General features: G+C 51.1%; 1 protein-coding gene across 20 annotated transcripts in view; it reads right to left on the bottom strand.

Moving 5' to 3' along the window:
* The window catches only part of EPB41L1 (erythrocyte membrane protein band 4.1 like 1), a 115,772-nt gene that overhangs the window by 35,889 nt on the left and 57,677 nt on the right, over positions 1-22,206 (bottom strand). For all 20 annotated transcript variants that reach the window (XM_071221760.1, XM_053927445.1, XM_045194950.3 and 17 more), the window contains 10 exons: positions 16,159-16,352; positions 15,036-15,200; positions 13,050-13,154; positions 12,400-12,442; positions 8,921-8,996; positions 6,256-6,474; positions 2,813-2,900; positions 2,085-2,237; positions 721-818; positions 273-448 (listed from right to left, as the gene is read on the bottom strand). In XM_071221760.1, coding sequence (XP_071077861.1) covers positions 273-448; positions 721-818; positions 2,085-2,237; positions 2,813-2,900; positions 6,256-6,474; positions 8,921-8,996; positions 12,400-12,442; positions 13,050-13,154; positions 15,036-15,200; positions 16,159-16,338 — 1,303 coding nt within the window. In that variant the 5' untranslated portion in view covers positions 16,339-16,352. The remainder of the gene's footprint in view (positions 1-272; positions 449-720; positions 819-2,084; positions 2,238-2,812; positions 2,901-6,255; positions 6,475-8,920; positions 8,997-12,399; positions 12,443-13,049; positions 13,155-15,035; positions 15,201-16,158; positions 16,353-22,206) is intronic.

Genomic DNA, 22,206 nt, shown 5'->3' on the forward strand with positions numbered 1-22,206 from the left:
CAAAACCGTATGGCTAAACCTGGGGCCCAAAAGGCTCAGAGAAGTTACAGGAAGTCCAGGAGTGGCTATGTCACATCCCATCGACAGTGAGGCCACAGGTTGGGGCTTAACCACCTAGAGCCGCTCAGGTGCAGCAGAGCTCTCAGGCCCCCATGACCGGTGTAAATCAACCTGTGTTGTGTCTACCACCTTCTGTGCTCCTTCTGTACCTGGCATGCCCATCCACCTCCCTCTGAACACCGCTCTTCCCCCACCTCCAGTTGGGCGCATACCTCCATCAAGGCTGCGGGACATGGTGTACCGTTTGCTGGAGGAACGCTCGAAGAAGGGTGCGGGCCGGTCAATGAGAGCGCTGGCCTGGCGGGTCTGTGCCTGGGTCCGCCCACTATACCGGAACTTGGAGCCCATCACCAGGAAGCCCTTGGGTGGAGGCTCGGGGGACACCAGCCTGCAGGGATGGAGGTGCGGAGGGGGGATCACACCTGCATTGCCAGGCCCAAGGCTGGACAACAGCTGGCCTTTTATCCCATTGTCCCACCAGCTACAATTCTAGGTGGTCCAGGAGGGGAGAGACTTGGAGAAAGTGGGGCGGGGGGGTCTTTCCCATGGTCCTTACTAGCTTCCCTCCTGCTCTTCCCTCGCAAAACACAGACATCACCCACACATACACTCACAGCCTCTGTCACCACGCCGGTCACCCCGCCCTAGGGCCTGGCTCACCGGAAGAACGTGTGGTGCTCAATGCAGACCTTCCACAGCCTCTTGGCCGACCGGTGGTTTGGGAGCTTAAAGCCGATGGTGCTCTCAAACTGCTCGTACTGCAAAACCAAGGGGGTGGGTGGGAAGGAAGGCCCAGGCCTCCTCGCCTCCAGCCCATCCTTTCTGAACTCTTCTCAGCATGGGTGACTCTGGCCTGTTCATTCATTTACTCATTCATTTACTCAATAAGGTGAACTGAACCCTTACTCTGTGATAGGGCTTGTGTAAGCAAGAGACACCATGGTGATCGAGACAGATTTGGGGAGGAGGGGGCTTTGATAATGAACAGTAAACGAGATCATTTCAGATACCGTGAAGGTCGTAAAGGGAATGAACAGATATGTGTGATGTGACAGAGGAAGCCTGGGTAGGTGCAGGTTTGGGTACTATTGTACAAATGGTGACCAGGAAATGCCCTCTAAACAGGTGATCTCTGAGCAGATATCTGAAACACGGGGAAGGAAACAGCCACCTGAAGGATAGGGAAGGAAACAGCTACCTGAGAAGAGAATTTCAGGTAGAGGGAAGATCAAAAGCAAAGGTCTCCTGATGGGGAAGAGCTTGGTTATTCAAGAATTTCAGAGAAGGCCAAAGGGGCTGGAGCGCAGGGGGCACGGGGCAGGCAGCAGGGCAGCGATATGTGGGAGAGGCAGGTGGCCACAGGTGGAGTTTGGACTCTAGCCCAAAAGCTGAAGAGAGCTCTTGAAATATTTAAGCAAGGAGTGGGAGCAGGGGTGAGTTTGATGTGGTATGATGGAAGGGACTTTTAAGCTCTCTTTAGCAGCTATGAGGAAAATGGCCTGGAGTGACCACGGGGGCAGTGAAGCCAGTAAGAAGGACATTGTGGAGATGCAGGTGAGAGATGGTGGCTGCTGGTAGCAGGCACAGTGCAGAGGAAAGAAGCAGATAGGTTTGCATTTATTCCAGAGGCAGAACCAAATGGAACTTTCCATGGGTGAGCCGTGGAGGTTGGACATATACATGTTTGTGTGTGTGTGTGTAGTTGTGTCTTTATGTATCTTAGTATGTGTACATGCTTGAGTATTACATGTAAACAAACACAGGGATGAGGACATGTATTCATTGCTCTATGCACACTGGATATGTGTGGTTACCTTTACATGTGTGCTCATGTGTGTGCCTCTGCAGGCACGCACCTGAGGTGTGAGTCTCTGAAAAGAGCCCCAGCAAAAGACAGCTCTCCACACCCAGATCCCAGCACCCCTACCCATGTATCCTTAGTAGGAAAAATCCAGGCCTGCTGCCAGGACCCTCTCCATTCTAGTTGATTTGGTGAGGAGGAGGGGCTCCCAAGTCAGGCTCACCTCCCCAGGCCGGATCTTGATGTAGAAGTTACTCCTCTTGTAGGAGATCTTGAGAATCTTGGGCCAGGCGAAGCGGTTGATTCTCAGGCGGTCCCGGTAGATGAGCAGGCCATTGGCACAGACTCCTAACATAATGTCAATGCCCTCAGAGTCCTGCGTGAGAAGGAACCGTGGAACAGCAGGCCTGGCGTCCAGGCCGGGGGCAACCTGCCACTGACCCCCAAGCCCCTCCCTGAGCTCAGCTTAGAAACAAGTCCTAAGGAGCAGGTGGATTTCGAGCCTCCATGTTGGAGCTCCTGAGCAATTCCTCACACAACCAGTCAACCATTCTCGCTCATTGTGTCATTTACACACCCCCTCCCTGTTCAATCGTGTGCTCTGCTAATCACTTATTCATCCAGCAAACGTTTAGTGGTACATTTGTGGTACTGGGCCATGTGCTTACATGCTAGGGAAACAGAAGTAAATTAAGGCCCTGGCTTTCCCTCACGATGCTCCCAATCTAGTGATGGCACCAATAGGTCCCCAAATAAATATAACGCAAGGAGAAAATGACAACGGTCATGGGAGAATAAAGGGTTATGGAACGTCGAGGAATGAGAAATGAGAATAGAAATGGCTTCAGGTTGCCAGGAACACAGACCTGGCACACCAAGCCCTCCACAAGAACATGGTAGTTCTCTGGGGATACCCCAGGGTGCTGGGGGGATCCTGGGACCCAGCGGTACCTTGGCATGGTGCAGGTCTACTCCGTACATGGAAAGCTTCTTGGCATTCTCTAGGAAGTGGATTTCTGCTTCTCCTGGGGTCATGCCCCTAGTGGAAAGAAAATGATCACAGGTGGCCACGGGGAAGGCCCAGGCCTGGGTCCTGCTGCCTGAAGGTGACCATGGTCAGACCCTGTGATTCTGGGAAGGGAAATGTTCTGGAGCAGGTGTAGAGCTAGGACTCCCCCACCTCTATTCTCAGTGCAGGACAGTGTACCCCCAGACTCCTCTTCAGCCTGCCTAACTCCCGTCTCCTGCCAAAGCACAAGTCCAATCTTGCTTCATCCAGGAAGCATTCAAGGGCTCGGCTAGGACTCAGGACTTTTGGCTCATTCTGCCACTGAGTTAAGTTTGAGCCATAAGTTCTGCTTTTCTGTGACTGTGAAGCCACTGGGAAGACTTTGTCCACTGTAAATTAGGGGCCCACCCAGGGGCCCCTAAATTACTACCCACATAAGATATTAATCTTACAATATGATATGAGAAACCACATAACCTCCCATGAGGAACAGGCGCCCATTCTCCTTTCTGAAAAAAAGAGTTATGAAATCCAAGTTCTTCCTTTGCTTTGACTTCCGGAACACCACACATTTTACACTTAGTCACAGTGAACACTTAGTAAGACCTACATGCAGCTACTGTTCCAATCACTTTACATGTCTGAACTTACTAAATCCTCAAAAGAATTCTGTAAAGTAGGTATTATCATTATTCCCATTTTACAGGTGAGGAGGCTGTGGCACAGAGAGGTTGAACAACTTGCCTAAGGACACAACTTAAGTAGCAAAGTCAGGACTGGAACCCAGAGTCTGTGTTCCCAACCACTACTCTTATATCTGTCTCTTTTCCTCTGGGCCTCAGTTTCCCCCGCTCTGTCCACCTCAGTGACTGTCCACTGTGTGGGATCTGGACACTAGACATCAATGTGTTCTAAGTCAAAAGGGCTGTCCTGAGACAGCCATTAGCACTTCTCCAGCCCACGGCGACCGGAGCTGTTTTCTCAGAATCAGACACACCCCGAAGATATTGCAGGTTCAGTTCCAGGCCACCAGAATGAAATGTGACAATAAAGTGAGTCACACAAACTTTTTAGTTTCCTAGTGCCCGTAAAAATGATGTTTACATTACACTGTTGGCTATTAAGTGTGTAATAGTATTATGTATATAAAATGGATATACTTAATTTAAAAATACTGTATTGCTAAAAACAATGCTAACTGTTATGTGAGCCTTCAGCAACTCCTAATCCTTTTGCTGGGGGAGGGTCTCACCTTCAATTTACTGAAAACGCTGTATCTGTGAAGTGCAATGAAACCAGGTACGCCTGTGCTCTGACTCCTGCAAATCCCTCACACAGCATACTATCTACAACAGGAATGACAAAGGGGTGGCAGGCAGGCCACTGCTCCCTAGTCCCGAGCCAGGCAGACACTGCTAACCCGTTGTACGGTTCCAGCATCCTACTCAGCACAATACAAGGACGGCCATTGCTAACCAATCAGAGTTGCTGTGCGAGTCTCAGAGAGACACATTTGCCACCCAGACCCCGCGTTCTGGGTCACACCCCAGCAGGCTTTCTTCCCCACATCTGGCCCTGGGCATCCGCTCCTGGCACAGCCCCTAGGACACAACCCTCCTCATTCCCTCCATCCTTATTAGCAATGACATAACATCACCACACACCACACTTTACAGCTCATAATGCACTTTCCCATTGTTTACCACATTGGGTTTCCATAACAACCCTGGCCTTGGAGCCCAAAGCACTTCCAGCTTGAAAGGACCTTAGAGACCATTCAGTTTCAGGGGTTCCCTGCCAGGGGACTGGTACCACCCTCATAGTGGGCATTGGGAAATGGGGGAGGGGCATTTTGGTTGCTACAGTGACTGTGGAGGTGATAGGAGCATTTGATGGCTGGGACCCAGGGATGCCATACATCCTCCAGAATGAATTCTCCTCCTCCAAATACCACCAGTTGAGAAACAACAATAATCTAAGCCTGTACAAATGCAGGTAAAAAATGAGGCTGATTTGCCCTGGCTGGTGTGCCTCAGTCTGGAGGACGGGACTGAGAACCAAAGGGTCACAGGTTCAATTCCTAGTCTAGAGAACATGCCTGGGTTGTGGGCCAGGTCCCCAGTAGGGGGCGCATGAAAGGCAACAACACATTAATGCTTCTCTCCCTCTTTCTCCTTCCCTTCCCCCTCTCTAAAAATAAATAAATAAAAATCTTTTTAAAAAATGAGGCTGACAGGTTAAATAGCCAGCTAATCATTGAGCTTCTGCAACAGAGTGCTTTTCCTCTCTGCACAATCAACTATAAGAGTGCTTTTCCTCTCTGCATGTGGTGATTTAGTCCTCCCAACAACCCTCCGGGGCAGGTTTTAATAGCATCCATACCAAACAGATGAGGAAACTAAAGCACAGGGAAGTAAAATGACAAGGCTGAGACCCCCTTGTTAGAAAGCAGCAGAGCCAGAAGGCCCAGGCAGTCAGCTTTACAGTGCAAGAACTTTATGCCACAATCGAGACATCAGGCCACACAATGGTTATTATCTCCAGGTGGCAGGTGAAGAGATTGATTCTCAGAAACCAAGGATGCAGAATTATCACACACGTAGAGGAGCTTAGAACCTGAGTTCTCAAGAGGTCATTAAAGGTCACACAGCTAGTTACTATCATTCCCATCAGATGAGATGATTTGCCCTCAGATTTGCACCTCAAATGAGCAGCAGAGCCAGGTGGGGTACTCTGTGGGCAACCGTTCCAAGCATGGGAAATGTGGCTCAGCCCCCACTCAGAAAAGCCAGTGGGGAGTGAGGTTGGCGGGCAGGACCCACATCCATGGATAAGTTCTCCAGTGGGAAATCAGGCCTGCATTGTACCTAGACTGCTATGAGACTTGCTCTTGCTAAAACTCCCTCACCCTGAATTGAGGCAGTAAATGTTTACTGAGTATCTTCATCTTCCTAAAGTCTGTGCTAAACCACCCAATATGGAGTGTGAGCAGTTTCCCCCTCCAGCTGTAACATCCTTCTCTTTTAAGTAATTAGCAGTATTCTGTCCTTTGTTGTCCTCAAAAGGTAATCACCTGTGGTGAACCTGTGCATAGTAAATGAGGACCATCCTCCATGTCATGTGCCCAGAAAAACAATAAAAGCCTGTCTAGGCGGGGATTGGCTCTCTCTCTTGGGCTCTCTCTAGCCCCCTCGCCCTCTCTCACTTAGAGAGTGGCCATGCCATCCCTTTTTCTCCCCAGGATTTCTGTAGTCCGTGTGTATTTGTATATTGCAGCCACAACACCGGATCTTGCAGGCCGGGATCCGCGTCAGTACTCTCCGCACTGTGTCTGGGGGCCTGGTGGGGACGGTTCCAGGAAGGCCCTGGGTGGAGGCCCTCTCACCTGTACGTCTTGTGCAGCTCCATGATCCTCTCCTCCAGCTCTCGGGTCTGGTTTGGGGCGAAGCGGAGCTCGCTGACATAGTTGCCCACATGCTCCTCGGCGTCATAGTCGCCCAGCTCAGCCTGCACAGCGTAGGAGCCCAGCAGGGCATGTGTGACGAAGGAGCAGGGCAGCCGGCCTGTGATGATGTCTGCCCGCAGCTGCAGGCACAGGTAGTATCTGGAGATGGGGGAGAGTGGGCATGGACACAGGGTCCCTCCCTCCCAAGATGCCCCCCGACCCCAGCACGGCTGCCCCCTGCCCCATCAGAACCAAGCTGACCACCCCTCAGCTCAGGAGAAAAGGAAGATCCTCAACACTGGCGTTTCGTGCGTTGGTAATTTGGGTGTGTTTTGCACCGTTTCATACGACTGGAAGCATTTTTGTTCACATCTAAGTTTGAAGGATTTTTTGTAGTGTGGGAGCATTTTCAATTTCTAACTCATTTTCAAGCTAAATAGGACTACTTTGACCGCTTTCATAAAATGTCATGTACTTTTGTTTATATAATGAATGTATTCTGATTGTGGGAAAATGTAAACTTTAGGATGACTCTAAACTTCCTCTTGATGTCCTTTCTCAGAATCCCATCCACTCAAGGTTCCCTGCCATCTGTGCTGTTCTAGACCTTTTTCCTATACAGGCCTGCACGTGGTTTTGATTCATGTGTGTTTTTAATGTGTACATGGTGTCAAAGGCTACATCTGACTCTCCAGTTTGCTTTTGCGGACCCAACCATGTGCCACAGAGCCCTTCCCAGGTCAACACACGAGATGAGCCCTCGCTCATTTTATCATCTGCACAGCGCGCCCACAGCCCGGACGGACCCGTTCACCAGTGTTTTCTCAACACTTTTTATTTTGCCTCTAGCGCTAAGTGAATTGTCTAAAAATAAATTGTTTAAAAGAAACATTTCCAACCACTAGGCCATGATTTTTTATAACTTTTATGCACACTTGGATGATTTTACAATTTTTAGGACCATTTAAAACCATTTTTTTATTGCTTTTTTGGTTATTGTGTATTAAAAAAAATGTTTCAGTCCATTCTCTGCCAGCAATGCCTACTTGCCCATTTGCTATGTTTCACCATTTTTTTCAATTGCCTATTTCTTTTTCTTTTAAGTGGCTTTTATTTAATATAATTTTTACTGCTCCTGATGTGCTTTTGCAGTCTGATCTGAAGCTCCAGTGGGAAGCGTGTGCAGCCTCAGTGTGCGCTCAGGGCCGAGGCGTGGGCTCGGAACCCGCAGCTGCTCAAACACCACAGGCACCGAGTGTGGGCAGGTGAGCATTTTGTTCAAGTCGAAGATTTCAGAAATCACCACCAAGCACTCTGATCGGTATTTCATTTCAATCAATTTGCCATTTTGACCAGTTTATTCTGGGCCTGGATATTTCCTACTAAGTCACCCCATCCCCTAGGATCATCCATGCTGGACAAGGCCAACTTCCCTCCTGGAGTCCCTGAAAGCCCGGGGGACTGGCACAAAGAGAAGCACCAGAGGGCAAGGCCACAGGGGTGGAGGCGAGCTGGTCTGAAGCTCTCAGTCCTCCCAGGATTGGATGCGGAATCTTGGCCCCAAGCTGGTCCTCAGGGCTAATGAGGCCAAGGCCTTCAGTCAGATCTATTCCAGGGACAAATGTCTTATCTCCCAAGGCCAAGTCAGCATCTTGACCTTGGCCCATTGCCTGGCAAACAAACAGGCAGCCAACATTATTAAGGAGGGACTCAATGGCAGGGACAGGATGGCTCAACAGCCCTCCCCTGCTGTAGGAATAACGCCAAGTCCACATCTTACTGTTGGTGGGTGGGTGGGCCCAGCACATGGATGACGCAGCCCAGGACATCATGAAATGAGACTATCTCTTTGGAATGAGCTATGATCAAGAGAAGGGTCTCTCACTGTTCTGGTTTCCAGAGGTAGGATGAGCCCCATAAAAGCTCTCATCCAGAAAGATGCTTTGCACCGCCTTTCAATCTTCAAGCCGCATAATCTACTGGCCCTGGGGAACAATGAGACTGCACGTGCAACCCATGTGCACACAGCAGCCAGGCTTGCCTCCGTGTGGGGTGGCTTACATGCTTCATTTGACCCCCACATGCCAGATGTACAAATAGAATAGCACCCAGGACCAAGCTCACACATGCAGAGGCATCTACACTCTACTCCCTCCAGATCCCCAAAGTCGAAAACTAGAGGTCTACCCGGCACACCGGATCTTTAAATGTGTTTGGCTGGTCCTACCCAGAGATGCCCACACTGCATTTTTTAAAAAAATTTGAACTAGTTTCCAACTTTTAAAAATTGTGGCTTTTACTCTCAAATCGGGCCCAATTCCCACAAGGCCATGATTGCCCAAGCTGAACAACAACTGTCTTAGATGGCCTATGTCCCCTTGGATTCACATTGGTCCCCATTGCTCCCTGTGACACCTCCCCCTCTGAAGTCAAGGGTCACCTGCCATTGACCATTGTGTCTGCATCAGTTTCTCTAGCACTGAGTCAGCTTCTGTTGTGGACAGGGTCTGCCTGGCCTCAGGAGGCATCTGAGTATGCAGCTGCCATCACATACCACCCCATCTCCCACGGCCAGCACACCTGTCCCTCCCTCCACCACCCTCACCTTGTGATATCTTCTGTCAGCTGGGCAGGGTCAGGGGGGTAGAACTTTACTGTGAAGGCAAAATTCCAAGGGCTGCCTGCAAGAAGAAGATGTGGCAGAGATCAGAGAGGCCCTATGACACCAGTGGGTGGCCCAGATGAACCATCCTATCAGCAATTTTCAAAGTCTTCTCCTGTCTATAATCTCTGGACAATCCAATCAGGGAGTCTGAAACATTCCCCCTGACAGATGAGAAGACTGAGGCTGGGGTTAAGAGACTTGTGAACTAGCAGCAGGAAGGAAGATAGAAAGAAAGAACACCAATGGTGTACACCAGGCACACCATTATTTTACAAACATCACTTCACTAAATCTATGAGTAAATCCTATGATTATCCTCATTTTGCAAATGAGGCTAGCCCCAAGTCACCCAGCTAGGAAGCGGGGATGCGGGGGTTCAGACCGAGGCCACCTGGCTCCAGAGCTCATGTCCCTTCATCTTCAGCGAAGTCTATGCCACAGGACGTTAATGGGAAGATGTCTGGGAAGTACCACATTAAACAGGTTTTCTAAGTTTAGATTTCTCAGAGCCCTCACTCTGCCATTATAAATTGTACCTCTCTAAAGGAGACAAGCTTTCAAGTTCCCAAAACTCATTTGACCTGCTGTATCCATTTTTCATAAGGCAGATTAATGTTCCCTGAAACACACTTTGGAAAACTCTTCCCTATCTCGTTTTAACTCTATCTCAAATGACAGAATTGGACTATAAACAAGACCTAAAAGGCAAATTTGATGGGCTAAAGGTAACAAAGGACATTTCACAGGAATAAAACTTAACCTCCACATTTAGATATGAAAAATTAATGGTACATCTATAGAAGGCAGGGAGAAATAAAGGCTGAGGTTTGAGCTGGAAACTAGCTCTGTAAGCCAAGAGAAGGGACGACCTCTTAGGATGGGAGAGGTTGGTGGTGGGGGGAGGGAGACGGGGGAGAGGCCCAGAGGGGTGTTGGTGAAGGGCCACAGTCCCAAACAATGGTGACCACCTCTGGGACATTTCAGGCGCCATGCTCTAGCAAGGCCCCTGACAGTGAGAAAGTGAGGCCCATCCAGGACAGGAGAGGAGTCATGAAGGGCTGGAGGCCGAGGTGTCACTACAATCCTTGTCCCTGCGGTCATCACTATCTTCGCCATATAGCTGTCATGTCTCCAACCCTTACTAAGCATTGGTCACATATTTTGCTAACAACATTACGGGCATGTATGGGAATTTAATCTTCATTCTGATCCTGAGGTCGACTTTCGTTTCCATACATGAAGATTCTGAGAGATTAAGTCACTCTCCCGGGGTCACTCAGCTAGCTAGGGGTCTAACCTTTCGTCATCTGACCCCAGAACCCAGGCTCCGGACCACAGCTGAGTCCCTGCAAAAGGAAGCCTCAAGGAGAAACAATCCCTGTCTCAGAAATAATAATAATAATAATAATAATAATAATAATAATAGTAATAACTAATACATATTGGATGCTACTTGTGCAGGTACCATTGTAGGTGTTATGTATGACATAATGCCTCATTTAATCCTGAAAACAGCACTGAAGGTAGGTACTATCGTTATTTCCACTTTACAGATGAGGAAGCTGAGACACAAAACAATTCATGTAAGTAGTGATGGAGACAGAAATCAAATCCAGGCAGTTTAGCCTCATTCTCCCTCCTTTTAACCATCACACCACTGCCTCAGAGAAGCCCCTACTACCTGCCAGGTACTGTCCACACATGTGTCATTTAACTGTCACCCCACTGTATTAGGCAGGAACCACTAATCCACTTGCCAAGGAGAAGCAGGAGCCCGGAGGGGTGGAGACATTGTCCCCAGTGCCCTAGGAGACTCGGCAGAGATTTGGGAGGAAATAGACCCAACTCTGAAGCCCAAGACACGAGGACTTGTGCCACCTTCCGAAGGCTGGGGGAGCTGTCTCAGAGAAAGAAAGGGGGTAAAAAATCGCTCCATGGGGGCTCCAGAGCGCAGAACTGGAATGAATGGGTGGAAGTTACACAGGTAGGGACAGAGACTGTGGCTCTACACAAGGCGGCAGCACTGCCCCTCAGTGACAGGAGAGCACGGACTCCCTGCCCTGGGGAGGGAGCTGAGACTCCACCACTGTCAGCTGCTTCTCTTTTCTAAGCTTTGGGTCATTCCCTCACACTGCACACTGTATGCGCTCTGATCCTTCCAGGCAGGAGGGCCAGCCCTCCCAGCCAGGCTGGGGCTCCTGGGGACAGCCTGAAGCCCATGCCTAGGACCCGGATGGCTCCAGAAGAGTGTGCCCTGTCTGTGTGCCTCCCTCTTTGTCTCCAACTGACAGGAGCCAAAGGGAAGAATTCCTCAAGCCCCCTCCCACAGAGTCAGCTGGCATCCCTGGGCCCAGATGCCTGCTGTCATGGCAACAGGCTCCACTGGAGCCTTCTAGCCCAGGGACCAGAGAGACAGTCCAAGCAAGGGAGAGGGTTGCTTAGGCTCCAGGTCTCCGCCTACTGCATAGCCCCTGGCAGAGGCTACCTACCTCCCCCTTGCGCCATTTGAAGGCTGCCCGACCCCTCCCAACATAAAGCATGGGTTGTCAGCCTGCTCATCTGTTGAAAACGAGTGTAGGGTGGTGTCAGAAAGCCAGGGCTCAAGACCTGACTCAGCCAATCGCTTGCTCTGTGACCTTGTGTATATAACTGCCTCTCTCTGGGCTGTAGTCATCCCTGTTAAACACAGGAGACGGCTGAGATCAGGGTGGGCCTCGCTCCCTCCCGACACATTAAACCCTGTCAGCTGGCAGTGGCCCAGGGTGTGTGTGGGCAGGGATTCCAGGCTGACCACTGAAGCCTTTACCAGCCCTGGACAGTTATCAGGCCATCAGTTTGCCCCCTTGTCCTAGATGACCCCACAGGTCTCTTCTAGTGCTGACGTCCTGGAGGCGTCGCTGACCCCTGTGCTAACCGGCTGTATGACTCCGAATCAGCAATTTTCAACTGGTGTGCCGCAAGAATTTTTAAAACACGCAATGCCTGACTGTTTAGTCATGAGCACTGACCTCGTTTCCCTTAGATTATCAAATAAAATGACAACAGCCAACGCAACAATAACTGTCTGGTGTGAATGAATCAATATTATACCAATTTTTTTGTCAGGTTGGCAAACCATGGTTTGTTTTTTTTTTTGGTGTGCAGAATTTCAGTAGTTTACGTGTGCCCTGAGATGGAAGAGGGTGAAAACTGCTGTCCTGGACAGTCAGTTCTCTTGTCCAGGGCCTCAGGGTGAGGCCTCAGGCTCCTCATCTATAAACTGATGCCTTGCCTTCCCCGAGACCTTCCACACGGAGCAAACGAACTCAAGGGTCCGAATGCACTTCCCGAAGTGGGTGGGAACAGCACAACCGTGGCCTCATGGCCCAGAGCCCCTGCCCGCCCTTCCTCTATGCTCCCAGCCACCGCAGGCCACTCACTCCGGATCTGCTTCTTGATTTCCTTGGATGGGTCCAGCCAGTTCTGCAAGAGAAGAAGAGTTCTTTATAGAGAAGATAGAGAAGAGGACCCAGGTAGGTCTATGGGGGAAAAACATCCTGTAATGGCCCCACTGACAGCCCTGGCAGGGAACACCCTTCCCTGGCTGAGCTTTCTGGGCTCATTTCCCTGGGACTAGGAGGTGAGGGAACGATGCCTGGATTCCCCACGGGGCTTGGGACTCAAGGCCCTGAGGTTGGCGTTGCCCTGAGGCAGCAGAACGAACAGGTAAAACAGCTTCGGTGGGACTGGCAGGAAGGAGGAAACCAGGGGTAAATGCAGAACGGAGCCTACCAAGGGGTGGGGGAACTGCCCCCTCGGCTCCCCCCCAGGAAGCCACGGTTGGCTCTCCAGATGCTCATATGGGGTGACATTAGGTTGCCCAGAAAAGACCAGGTGGGGGAGTGGACAGAGAGAACTGAGGACAATATAGGACTGGCTGAACCTTGGGGATGCGCAAACAGAAGGTGACTAGTGACAATCTGAGGACTGATGGAAGCCACAGGATGCCACCAGGACTCTGGGGCCCTGAGGGCCAAAGTCTCCCCCACAGCAGGCCTCCCCTGCCAGCCCTGCTCCCCAGCCCACGTACCTTCTGGCTGTCAGCGTCACAGAAGGTCAGGCCAAAGTAGTCCTTCTCCAGCAGGTTGAGGTGCTCACAGACCAGGTCAAACAGCACCTGGCCCCGGCCATGTTTCTAAAGAAGAGAGCAAAGCTCTGTGAGGCCAGAACACACCTCAGGGAGGCACAGAGGGAGACCCCCAGCTCCACTAGGACAACGCGAAAATCCCCGAGAGCCTCCCAGTGTCTGGAGAGAAGTCAGCACTCCTCATCCACCTGACTCTGACCCTGACGCCCGGGTCATCGACTGCCTCCTTCCAAGCCCTGCTTGGATCCTCCAAGACCTTGGGCTTGCTCGGGGCTGGGGAGGGAGCCTCCCAAGGCTGATTTCTCCTTCCTTTACAGCGATTAAGAGGAGACTGATTTGGATGCAAAGAGCAGAGGGTGAAAGTCTAAGCTTTGGGTGTGAGAAGAGAAGAGCCGCCTGAAATATATGAAGGATGTGGACAGAGGGGCAGGGGCGGACCCAGGATTCAGGGTCTCAGTGTGACTCACCCTCCCTCGCCCTTCCCCTTACACTACATGTGAGTGAAATCCAGGGCTTTCTGGATTTCACCTGGGCAGCGAGTGAGGCTTTATAGGGGATCATGGGGCCTAAATCAGCCTCAGCTTGAAGCAGCCCTGGTAGAGCCCCCTTTCTGGCCCACCCCCACACACCCGGGCTCAGCACCTCTCTGAACACCATCTGGGCCTGAGGAGTCACACACAAGGCCAAATCCCAGAACCTGGCTGGGTACCCCAAACCCACAGGGGTGAGGGTGAGCACTGATAAAGGGATCATAGGGCAGGGGGAGTGACAAGCAGTCACTACTCAAGGAGGCAGGGGCCTCCAGAGAGAGGGTGAGATCCCTGCAGGGTCTGGCTAGGTTGTGGGGGCTGCAGGAAGCCAAGAGCTCCCTGAGCCTGGAGGAGTCCCTCAGAGAAAGGGGCCCGGGCCTCAGCCAGACCCTCTGCACCCTCCCAGGGTGGTCTGAGACAGCCTCCCAGGCTGGTGTGGGCAAGAGAGACGAGGGAGAAGATATTGCTTTATTGAGCCCAGAAGTAGGCATGGTGTCTATTCTGAAACCCTTCTATAGAAAAAAATATATATATTAAAAAAATAAAAAAAACCCAACCCTGCAAATAAGAGGCACCCAGCTTCTGAGGGCCCAGAAGTGAGTCAATTCTCTTGAGGACATGGGGAAGAAGGGGAGGTGGCCCCTGTAACTCTCAGCAGTAGGGCCACCTCTGGACTCTTCCATACACACGCAGAAAGCCAGGAATGGTGCCTGGAATAGGGAAGAACCAGAGGGGCCGAGTGAGAGTTCAGAATTCGGGCAGGAGTCTGAGCCTATATAGGAAAAGAGAGATGCTAAACGTGGGGCCAGGAGGGCTGACCCCAGAAAGGAGGCATCTGCCCTGCCACCCAGTATGGGACAGGACCATGCCACACAGTTTCTACACAGCCACCCCCCTATGCCTGGGGGACACCCTTAGCATGGAACCCTCAAATGGCCAGTTTATCCTGGAGACTAGAGGTGGTGCCCTGGACAGGGCAGTTCATGAGGGAGGACCCCCTCTCCACCCAATAAGTACATGAAAATGATTCTCGCTGAAATGTCAGTGTCTGCTGGGTCACACTGAGGAGCTGGTGCCCAGGCCTTCTGGGCTGCAGACCAGCCCCTAAATGGTGGCTCCTTGCCAAGGTACAGCCACTCTGAGAAACCTTTGCCTGGTGCCAGTCTGGGGCCCCGTCTAATTCTATCTGCAATCAAAACAGCCCTCCCTGGCCTTGGTGCCACCATCTGTACAAAGGAGGGCTGGCAAGGTCATCTCTCTGGGATGCCGCAATCGGTCCAAGGCTCCATGGAGAATGGACGCCCTCTGGCTCGGCCCAGGCTGAGTACACACAGAAGCCTGCCCTGGCTCTGAGGCCAGCTGGCCGGGGATGGGGCGTGTGGCACTGGGTGCTTCCTACCTCCACCTCACACTCATACTCAGAGGCATCGAGCAGAGTGACTCGGCAGAGGGCACTCTTGTATTTCTTGGCAATCTTCTGGGGCGACTTCTGGGCCTTGCTGGGCGTGGTCCTTTCTGACAGGCCATCGGCCTCCCCGTTGTCCTTCTCCTCCATATCTAGGCTCTGCAGGTCCAAGCAGGGGGAAAGCTTGGTTAGTGGGCTTGAAACCAGAACCTTTCATCCCAATGAGATGCAATAGGGAGGCAGCTGGGGCTAAGAAGAGCCCCAGAATGAGAGCCACTGCTGTATAAGGCCCCCAGGGTGACCAGGGTCAGTGGTGGGTATGTGCAGGAGGAGAGCCAGAGCTTCCGTGAGCTCCAGGTGGCTCACGTGAGGGGTCCACAGCTTTCCCGCAGGCTCCTGCTGCTGGAGGCAGCCCCTGTAGGTGAGAGCACCCCACAAAACCAAACCCGGTGGCCAGAGCTGTCCTGTCTCCCAAGGACGGTACATGACTTATCAGGACAGCCATCTGGTCCCCTCCTCCTTGGTCTGTCACTGGGCCTAGCGTGAGGCTGGGGACTTGTGGAGTGATTTCATGGAGGGGGGAGAAGGTCTGAGCCCTGTCCTCTAGTCCTAGCTGTACCACGGACACTCTCAATGACCTTGGCCAAGTCCCTGCCCTACTTGGACCTGTCATGAATTAAGGAAGGTGTGAATTCAATGGCTAAGTGACTCCTCAAGTCCCCTGAAGCTTCAGGGTGATAAATTGTGCTCCGGGGCGACACGGGGCTTGCCCAGCTAGAATGGACAGGCAGGGAAATTAAGGTTGAAAGAACATGGGTTTTTGAAATCAGATCTAGATTCAATGTCTACCTCTGTCACTTTATAGCAATGTGACTTCGGGGAACTCCCTTCATCCTGCTGAGTCTCAGTTGCCCCAAGTGTAAAATGGGGAGATTAATAGCTACTCTCTTAGGTTTGGGAGAATTAAATATAAAAACAAAACCAATGCCTCTGGCTCTATGCTTGGCATGTAACGGGTCAGTAATAAACCCTTGTTTCCTCCTCTCCTCTCTCCTAAGGGCCTGCCCCAGAGAACGCACTGGACAGGAAGAGGGATGCCCACCTCTCGGGCACACACCTGTTCGGCAGGCCGAGTGTCCTGCTGGGGCAGATGCTTTTCATTGGAGTTGGCCTCCGGGTGGCCGTGGCCTGCAGGGGTCACTGGGGTGGTCACAGCAGCAGCGGCGGCCTCAGGCTGCTGCGGGGCCTCTTCCTGAGCCTTCTTCACCTCAGAATCGGGGCCTGTCTCTGTTGTCATGGTGACCAGCACGCCTGCATTGGCATGAAGAAGAACATGTGACGGGGAAAGGGGCAGCGATGGTGTGACAGAACAGAGCGAGAGGGGCAGGAACCACATGCAGAGAGAGACAGATGGAGACAAATGGACAAAGAGCCACAGAGAGGAGGGAGGAAGGGAGGGAGGGACAGGAAGTAGGGATGCAGAGAGAGTGAAGTGAGGGGTTAGTGGTGGTAACTGAGGTCACAGACTCCTCTCTCCAAACCTTGTGTCCATATAGCTCCAATCTCTTGTCCTAGGTCTGGAATGTGGGCCCTTTCTAGGGACAATGTGAGTCTCCCTAGGGAGCCCCACTCTGCCCAGAGCACAGGGGACAGTCAGTGAGTGACCTCCCACAGGCAGGGCCTCGGCCAGGATGTCCATCCAATGACAGCAGGCCCAGGGAGCCCCACTAGGCTGCTGGCACACAGTAACCCCTCAGTAAAGACTGGGTAAACTGAACTCAACCAAAAGAGCTCTGGGCTCCAGGCCCTCCCAGCACTGATCTGGACAAGGCTCTTCATACCCCAAGCCTCAATAACTCCTGCCCTGCTGACTTCACAGGGATACTGTCAGGATGGATCCACAGGGTAAGATAGGAAGGCACCCTTGACACACGCACAGCCCTGTTGAAATAAGAGTTGGGAAAACCGAGCTCGGGCTCCAGGGTGGCCACAGATGGAGCATTCACTTTACCTTCCTAGGACTCACCCAAAAGGCAAGGGGCTTAGGGAAATTATCTCTGGGACAGGCTATTGTTATCATTTTCCCCTTGGAGCAAGAAGTGAGATTTCAGAGAATCGAGGACCTATTGCCCAGCTATTCTGTGGAATAAGCAAACCACAAAGACAGAAAAAGAAAGAGAATGGCATGACCCCACTTTATATATAAAAAACAAAATAACCTCAACAATACATCGTTGTGTTTGTGCACAGGCAGTAAAAGATCTGCAAGGACACTCAGCAAACTATTAAGAAAGGTTAATAATTCAGAAGTGGATAAAGGATAATGAGAGAGTTCCATGGGGTAGGATAAGAGAGGGGACTTTCTTTTTTACTTCATACACTTTGGGATTTCTTGTATAATTTTAAATATGTGTATACTTATATTTATACTTTTAACTCACAAGTTGGGTTTTTTTTTTAAGAGGGAGAAAGTACCCATTCTGACCCCAATCAGTGGATCCTCAGAGAAAAGTTTGGAACTAAAACTAGGGAGCCCTTACCCCTGAGTCTACAGCCTTCCTCTGAATCCACCTGTCACTATGTGACACCAACTGGCAACCCTGTGCCAGGACATAAATGAGAAAGATCAAGACTAGACCTGGCAGACCCTCCCTGACCCCACCCACTGTGGGAGCCCCCGGACGGGTAGACAGACAGACAGATGTTGGATCTATCCTTCAACACCGTAACTTCCTCCAGGGGCACACACCCCTGCCCTACACCTCCTTGTCCAGTCCCTCTCCCTGTATTCCAGGGGGGCATCAGCCTGGCCCATAGCAAAGGGCACTGGACAGAAAATCAGGGGCCCCGAGGGCCCCACTAGGCCACATAAGAGCTCTCAGGCTCCAGACAGATCACGAGCATGCTCACACCCCACCGAGTAGATAATGAGTGAAATGCTTTATAAGCTGGAGCTCGTAGCACAAATGAGAGGGTTTGTTGTGACCGATGCTGCTGTTAAGGTGGAAGATGAGGCATGAGGGACGGCCTTGGTTCGCACTGCCTCATCCCCGCCCAGAAATTCTTGCCACTCACATCGTTACCCTGGGCTTTATGGGGATCACCTAAAGCCACAGTAAAATAAAGGCTCTCTGTCGCTTGGGTGACACCAAGTGCCAACTGTGCCAGGACACAAAGCCACAAAAGCTGCTCCAGGGGAGCTCACAGCCCAAACTGAGGCTGGTCCACCGGGCTCAGGATCTCTTCTTTGCCTGTGCTGGAGTCTGTTGGCCATTATGCTAAATAAGGCCTATAGGGAAGAATCCTTAAAATAAATGCCTACTTAACTTTGCTTAAGAAAAAAAGAATCCACAGACTTATCTGTGTTTTTGCTGTAAGAAGCAGAGGCCACATGACCCTCATGTGGCGGCCCAAAGGCTCCGGCACATCCGCCCCTCCCCCTCTGCTTCATTGTGGTGTCAGCCCACACTCTCGGAACCTTCCCTGGGGCCTGCGTCTTCTTGCAGCCACCCCGGAGAACAATCCTAAGTAAATATCCCAGTCTTCCGCTGCCAGGGTCTTTAGCAGAGCCTGCTGGCAGTAAAGACCTGGTTGTGGCAGAACCACAGATGACAGGAGCTGGAAGTCTTTTAAGATAATTCAATCTGCCCCAGCTGGGTGGCTCAGTTGGCTGGGGCATCATCGTCCCATACACAGAGAGGTTGCAGGTTTGATCCCCAGTCAAGGTGTGTATGGGAAGCAACAGATCAATGTTTCTGTCTCACATCAAAGTTTCTCTCTATTCTCTCGCTCTCTCTCAAATCAATAAACATATCCTTGGGTGAGGATTGTTTTTATTTTTTTTTTTAAAGGTAATTCAATCTCCTCTTTTACAGATACCCAGAGAGCAAGAGACTTGAGTGACAGTCATTTCCTCAGCCAGGGTTCCCTAGCCCCTCCCACCCACTCTCCTCCCACCCAGCCTCCTGACACCCAGACTCCAGCTGCTTCAAGCCAACCTCAGCGGCCTCTCCTCCAAGGAGAAAGCACTCAGGTGCAAGGAGGTGGCATGAGCCATCAATGAGCACCACAGCCAGGGGCTAGTCAGATCAACGACGACGGCTCATCCACTCCAAAGAGTTTAAAAAGATGATGGAAAATATCTGAATGAAAAAGCATGATACACAACAGTCTGTACAATAAATTGACCCTATTTTGATCACTTTATATAGACTGATACAGAAAATTCAGCAAAGTATTAACTTTGGTTGCTTCTAGACAGCAAGAGTACAGATGATTATTTTCTCTTCTTTCTGCTTAATAGTACTCAATTTTTCTACTATTCTTGGATATTTCTTTTACTTTCTTGTTTTTTTAAATTTTCTTATTATTATTCTATTATAGCTGTCCCAATTTTTCCCCCTTTCCCTCCTCTGCCCAGCACCCCCACTCCCACAGTCAATCCCCACACTGTTGCCCACATTCATGGGTCATTCATACATGTTCTCTGACTTAAAAACATTAGAGTTTGCCCTGGCAGGTGTGGCTCAATTGGTTGGAGCATTGTCACAGAAATCGAAAGGTCACAGATTCAATTCCCGGTTGGCGGCACATGCTTGGGTTACAGCGTGGTTCCAATCAGGGGGCGTGCGAGAGTCAGCTGGCCGATGTTTCTCTCTCACACTGATGTTTCTCTCCCTCTCTCTCTCCCTCCCTTCCCCCCTCTCAAAAATCAGTAAGCACGTTCTCAGGTAAGGATAAAATAAATAAATAAAAATAGATAAATGTTTCACAACACTTAAAAGATAAAAATAAATAAAAACAGAGGTTAAAAAATAAATTTTTTCAATGCACACAGCTTGGTATAACAGGATGAGAAGGACGTAAAGTCTGCTTAAACTTTTAAAATTTTCACTAATTCAAAAGAAAAATAATATTTTTAAAAAACCTACGATGAGATCCTTTCTTATCTTACAAGTCCAGGGATAACGGCATGGTTCTCTCACTAGGCCACAGAAAACGAGCCAAGAACCTGGCTGTGGCTTCTGCTATAGCCAGTCACGTGGGCACAGTTCTGCCCAGGCCCAGGTCAGCACAGACCGATGGAGCCGACGGGCAGCCGGGCTGGCCGGGCACCACAAGGGACCCTGCAGAAGCAGGTGCTGGTTCCTTTGGTGCTCACTGCTACATGGGAGGACGACGCTCACCTGGGAAATGGTTGGACAGCGGGCACAATGTGACTTAGTGTATGTTTCAGGTCCTAGAAGATTCTGGATATCTGGTGATAGTGAACATGGCCTGCAGTTCTTATAGAAGGGCTTATAGAGTAGGGAATGGAGGGTGAGGTGGAGTCAGGCTTTGAAAAAAGGGAGAATTTAGACAGGAGGTGGTGGGGAGGGCATTTGGGCTGAGTCATCAGGTGAGCGAAAGCCCAGAGATGGGGACAGGTAGCACTGTGCAGAGGACAGACAGGAGGCCTTGACATCCTGATACCTCAGGACAGGAAACCTGTAAAGGTGCGCGTCAAGCAGCCTGGCAGGAGAGACAGGCTGGAGTCCAGAGAAGTGAAGAAGCTGGGGCGGTACAGGCAGCTTTGCAGGAGTGAGAAGTGTGACTCTGCTGGGAAGGTCAAGACTCCCATCACTACGTGCTGCTGTGGACCACGCCAGGGTCAGGGACTTCACAGTCATTTCATGGGCCCCTCGCAGGGCGGCAGGGCAGGGACAGACCTAGGTCAGACAGACCTAGGTGACCCAGACCCAAAGCCTGGCTGTACCGCTAGCCCTCTCTGCAACATGGAGCAAGTGACTTCACTTCTCTGAGTCTAGGTAGCCTCGTCCAAAAAACAGAGATAATGCTTCCCTCACTCCTGGGGTGGTGATGGAGATTCAGGAAGATAACATCAAGAGAGCACTCAGCACAGTTTGTACCCAACAGAACCACCCTGAGAGAGGGTCTATAATTACAAACAGTTAACAGGAAGCCGCAGTAGGGAGGGGTCCGAGAACCAGGAGCTCAGAAGTGCCCACCCAGAACGGATGGAGAAAGAGATGTTCTAAGAGACAGAGGCTGGCAAGGCCTGACTGGTGACACTAAATATGAAAACCGGAATGCGTGGGATTAGCAAAGGGAGCGGTCAGCCAGAGAAGTAAATGCTGGCGGTGTGCATGCCGCCCTGTCTGGAGGACAGGGGCCCGGCGAGGCCCAGCACACTCACGTGGTGGGTCTGGGGCCAGCCCTGCAGGCTGTCCACGTCTGATGCTCTCCAACATCACAACCGCCTGCTGACTTGCCCTAGGGGCACCAAGCAGCCTTCACACACTGTGGCTTTCCATCTAGGTGGCCTTCTGGAGAGGGGGTTCTAGCCCGGCCGAGGCAATATCCCCTTGGCCTGCTGTTGTTCTGCTCGCTGAAATAGATTGATGGATTTACACATCAGGCCCTCCAACCTGGGTTGGCATGAGTCAGCATCCCTGAGTCCAGTAACTTGCATTTTTTTTCTCTGTTCCCACGGCCCTGCTCAGGTACAAGCCACTCTATCTCATGCCCGTGTGGCCACCCCAGCCTCCTCCACGGACTCCCTGGGGCCACTTGGGCCCCCCAGGGTTTATTCTCCACCAGGGAGCCACCTGGACCTTTTCAAAACTCCAATTGGATGCCCTCTTTAAAACCTCCAATGACTTCCTATCAAAAGAAAACACAAACTCTTCATCAAAGCTACAGGTCCCTGCCTATGGCCCCTGCATAGCCGCTCCCACCATGGCCTGTGCCCTACTGTCACCGTCACTGTGAGCCTGTCACACTGGCTTTCCGTCTGCTCCCCCACCACACCAAGCTTGCCTCTGCTCTGGGGCTTTGTCCTTAAATGGAACCTGTGTGGACAGTGGGCTTGTCCCCTATGTCTTGGCCAGGGCGGCTCTCACCCTTCACATCTCAATCTGTGTACCCCTTGACCACTCTGTCTAAAGTAGATTCCCTCCCCCTAGTTGTTTTGGTTACCACATGCTGATTTTTTGTTTGTTTGGGGTTTTTTTTTGTCATTTTAATAATTTTTAAGTGTAATGACTCAGGTTCATTAACTGCATTCCCAATGCTGTACAGCAATCACCTCTACCTATTTCCAAAATGTTTCATCACCCCAAACAGAATTCTGCACCCACTTAGCAAGCAGGCTAAATTTCTTGCC

Source organism: Desmodus rotundus, chromosome 6 (assembly GCF_022682495.2).
Source record: "Desmodus rotundus isolate HL8 chromosome 6, HLdesRot8A.1, whole genome shotgun sequence".
NCBI lineage: Eukaryota > Metazoa > Chordata > Mammalia > Chiroptera > Phyllostomidae > Desmodus > Desmodus rotundus.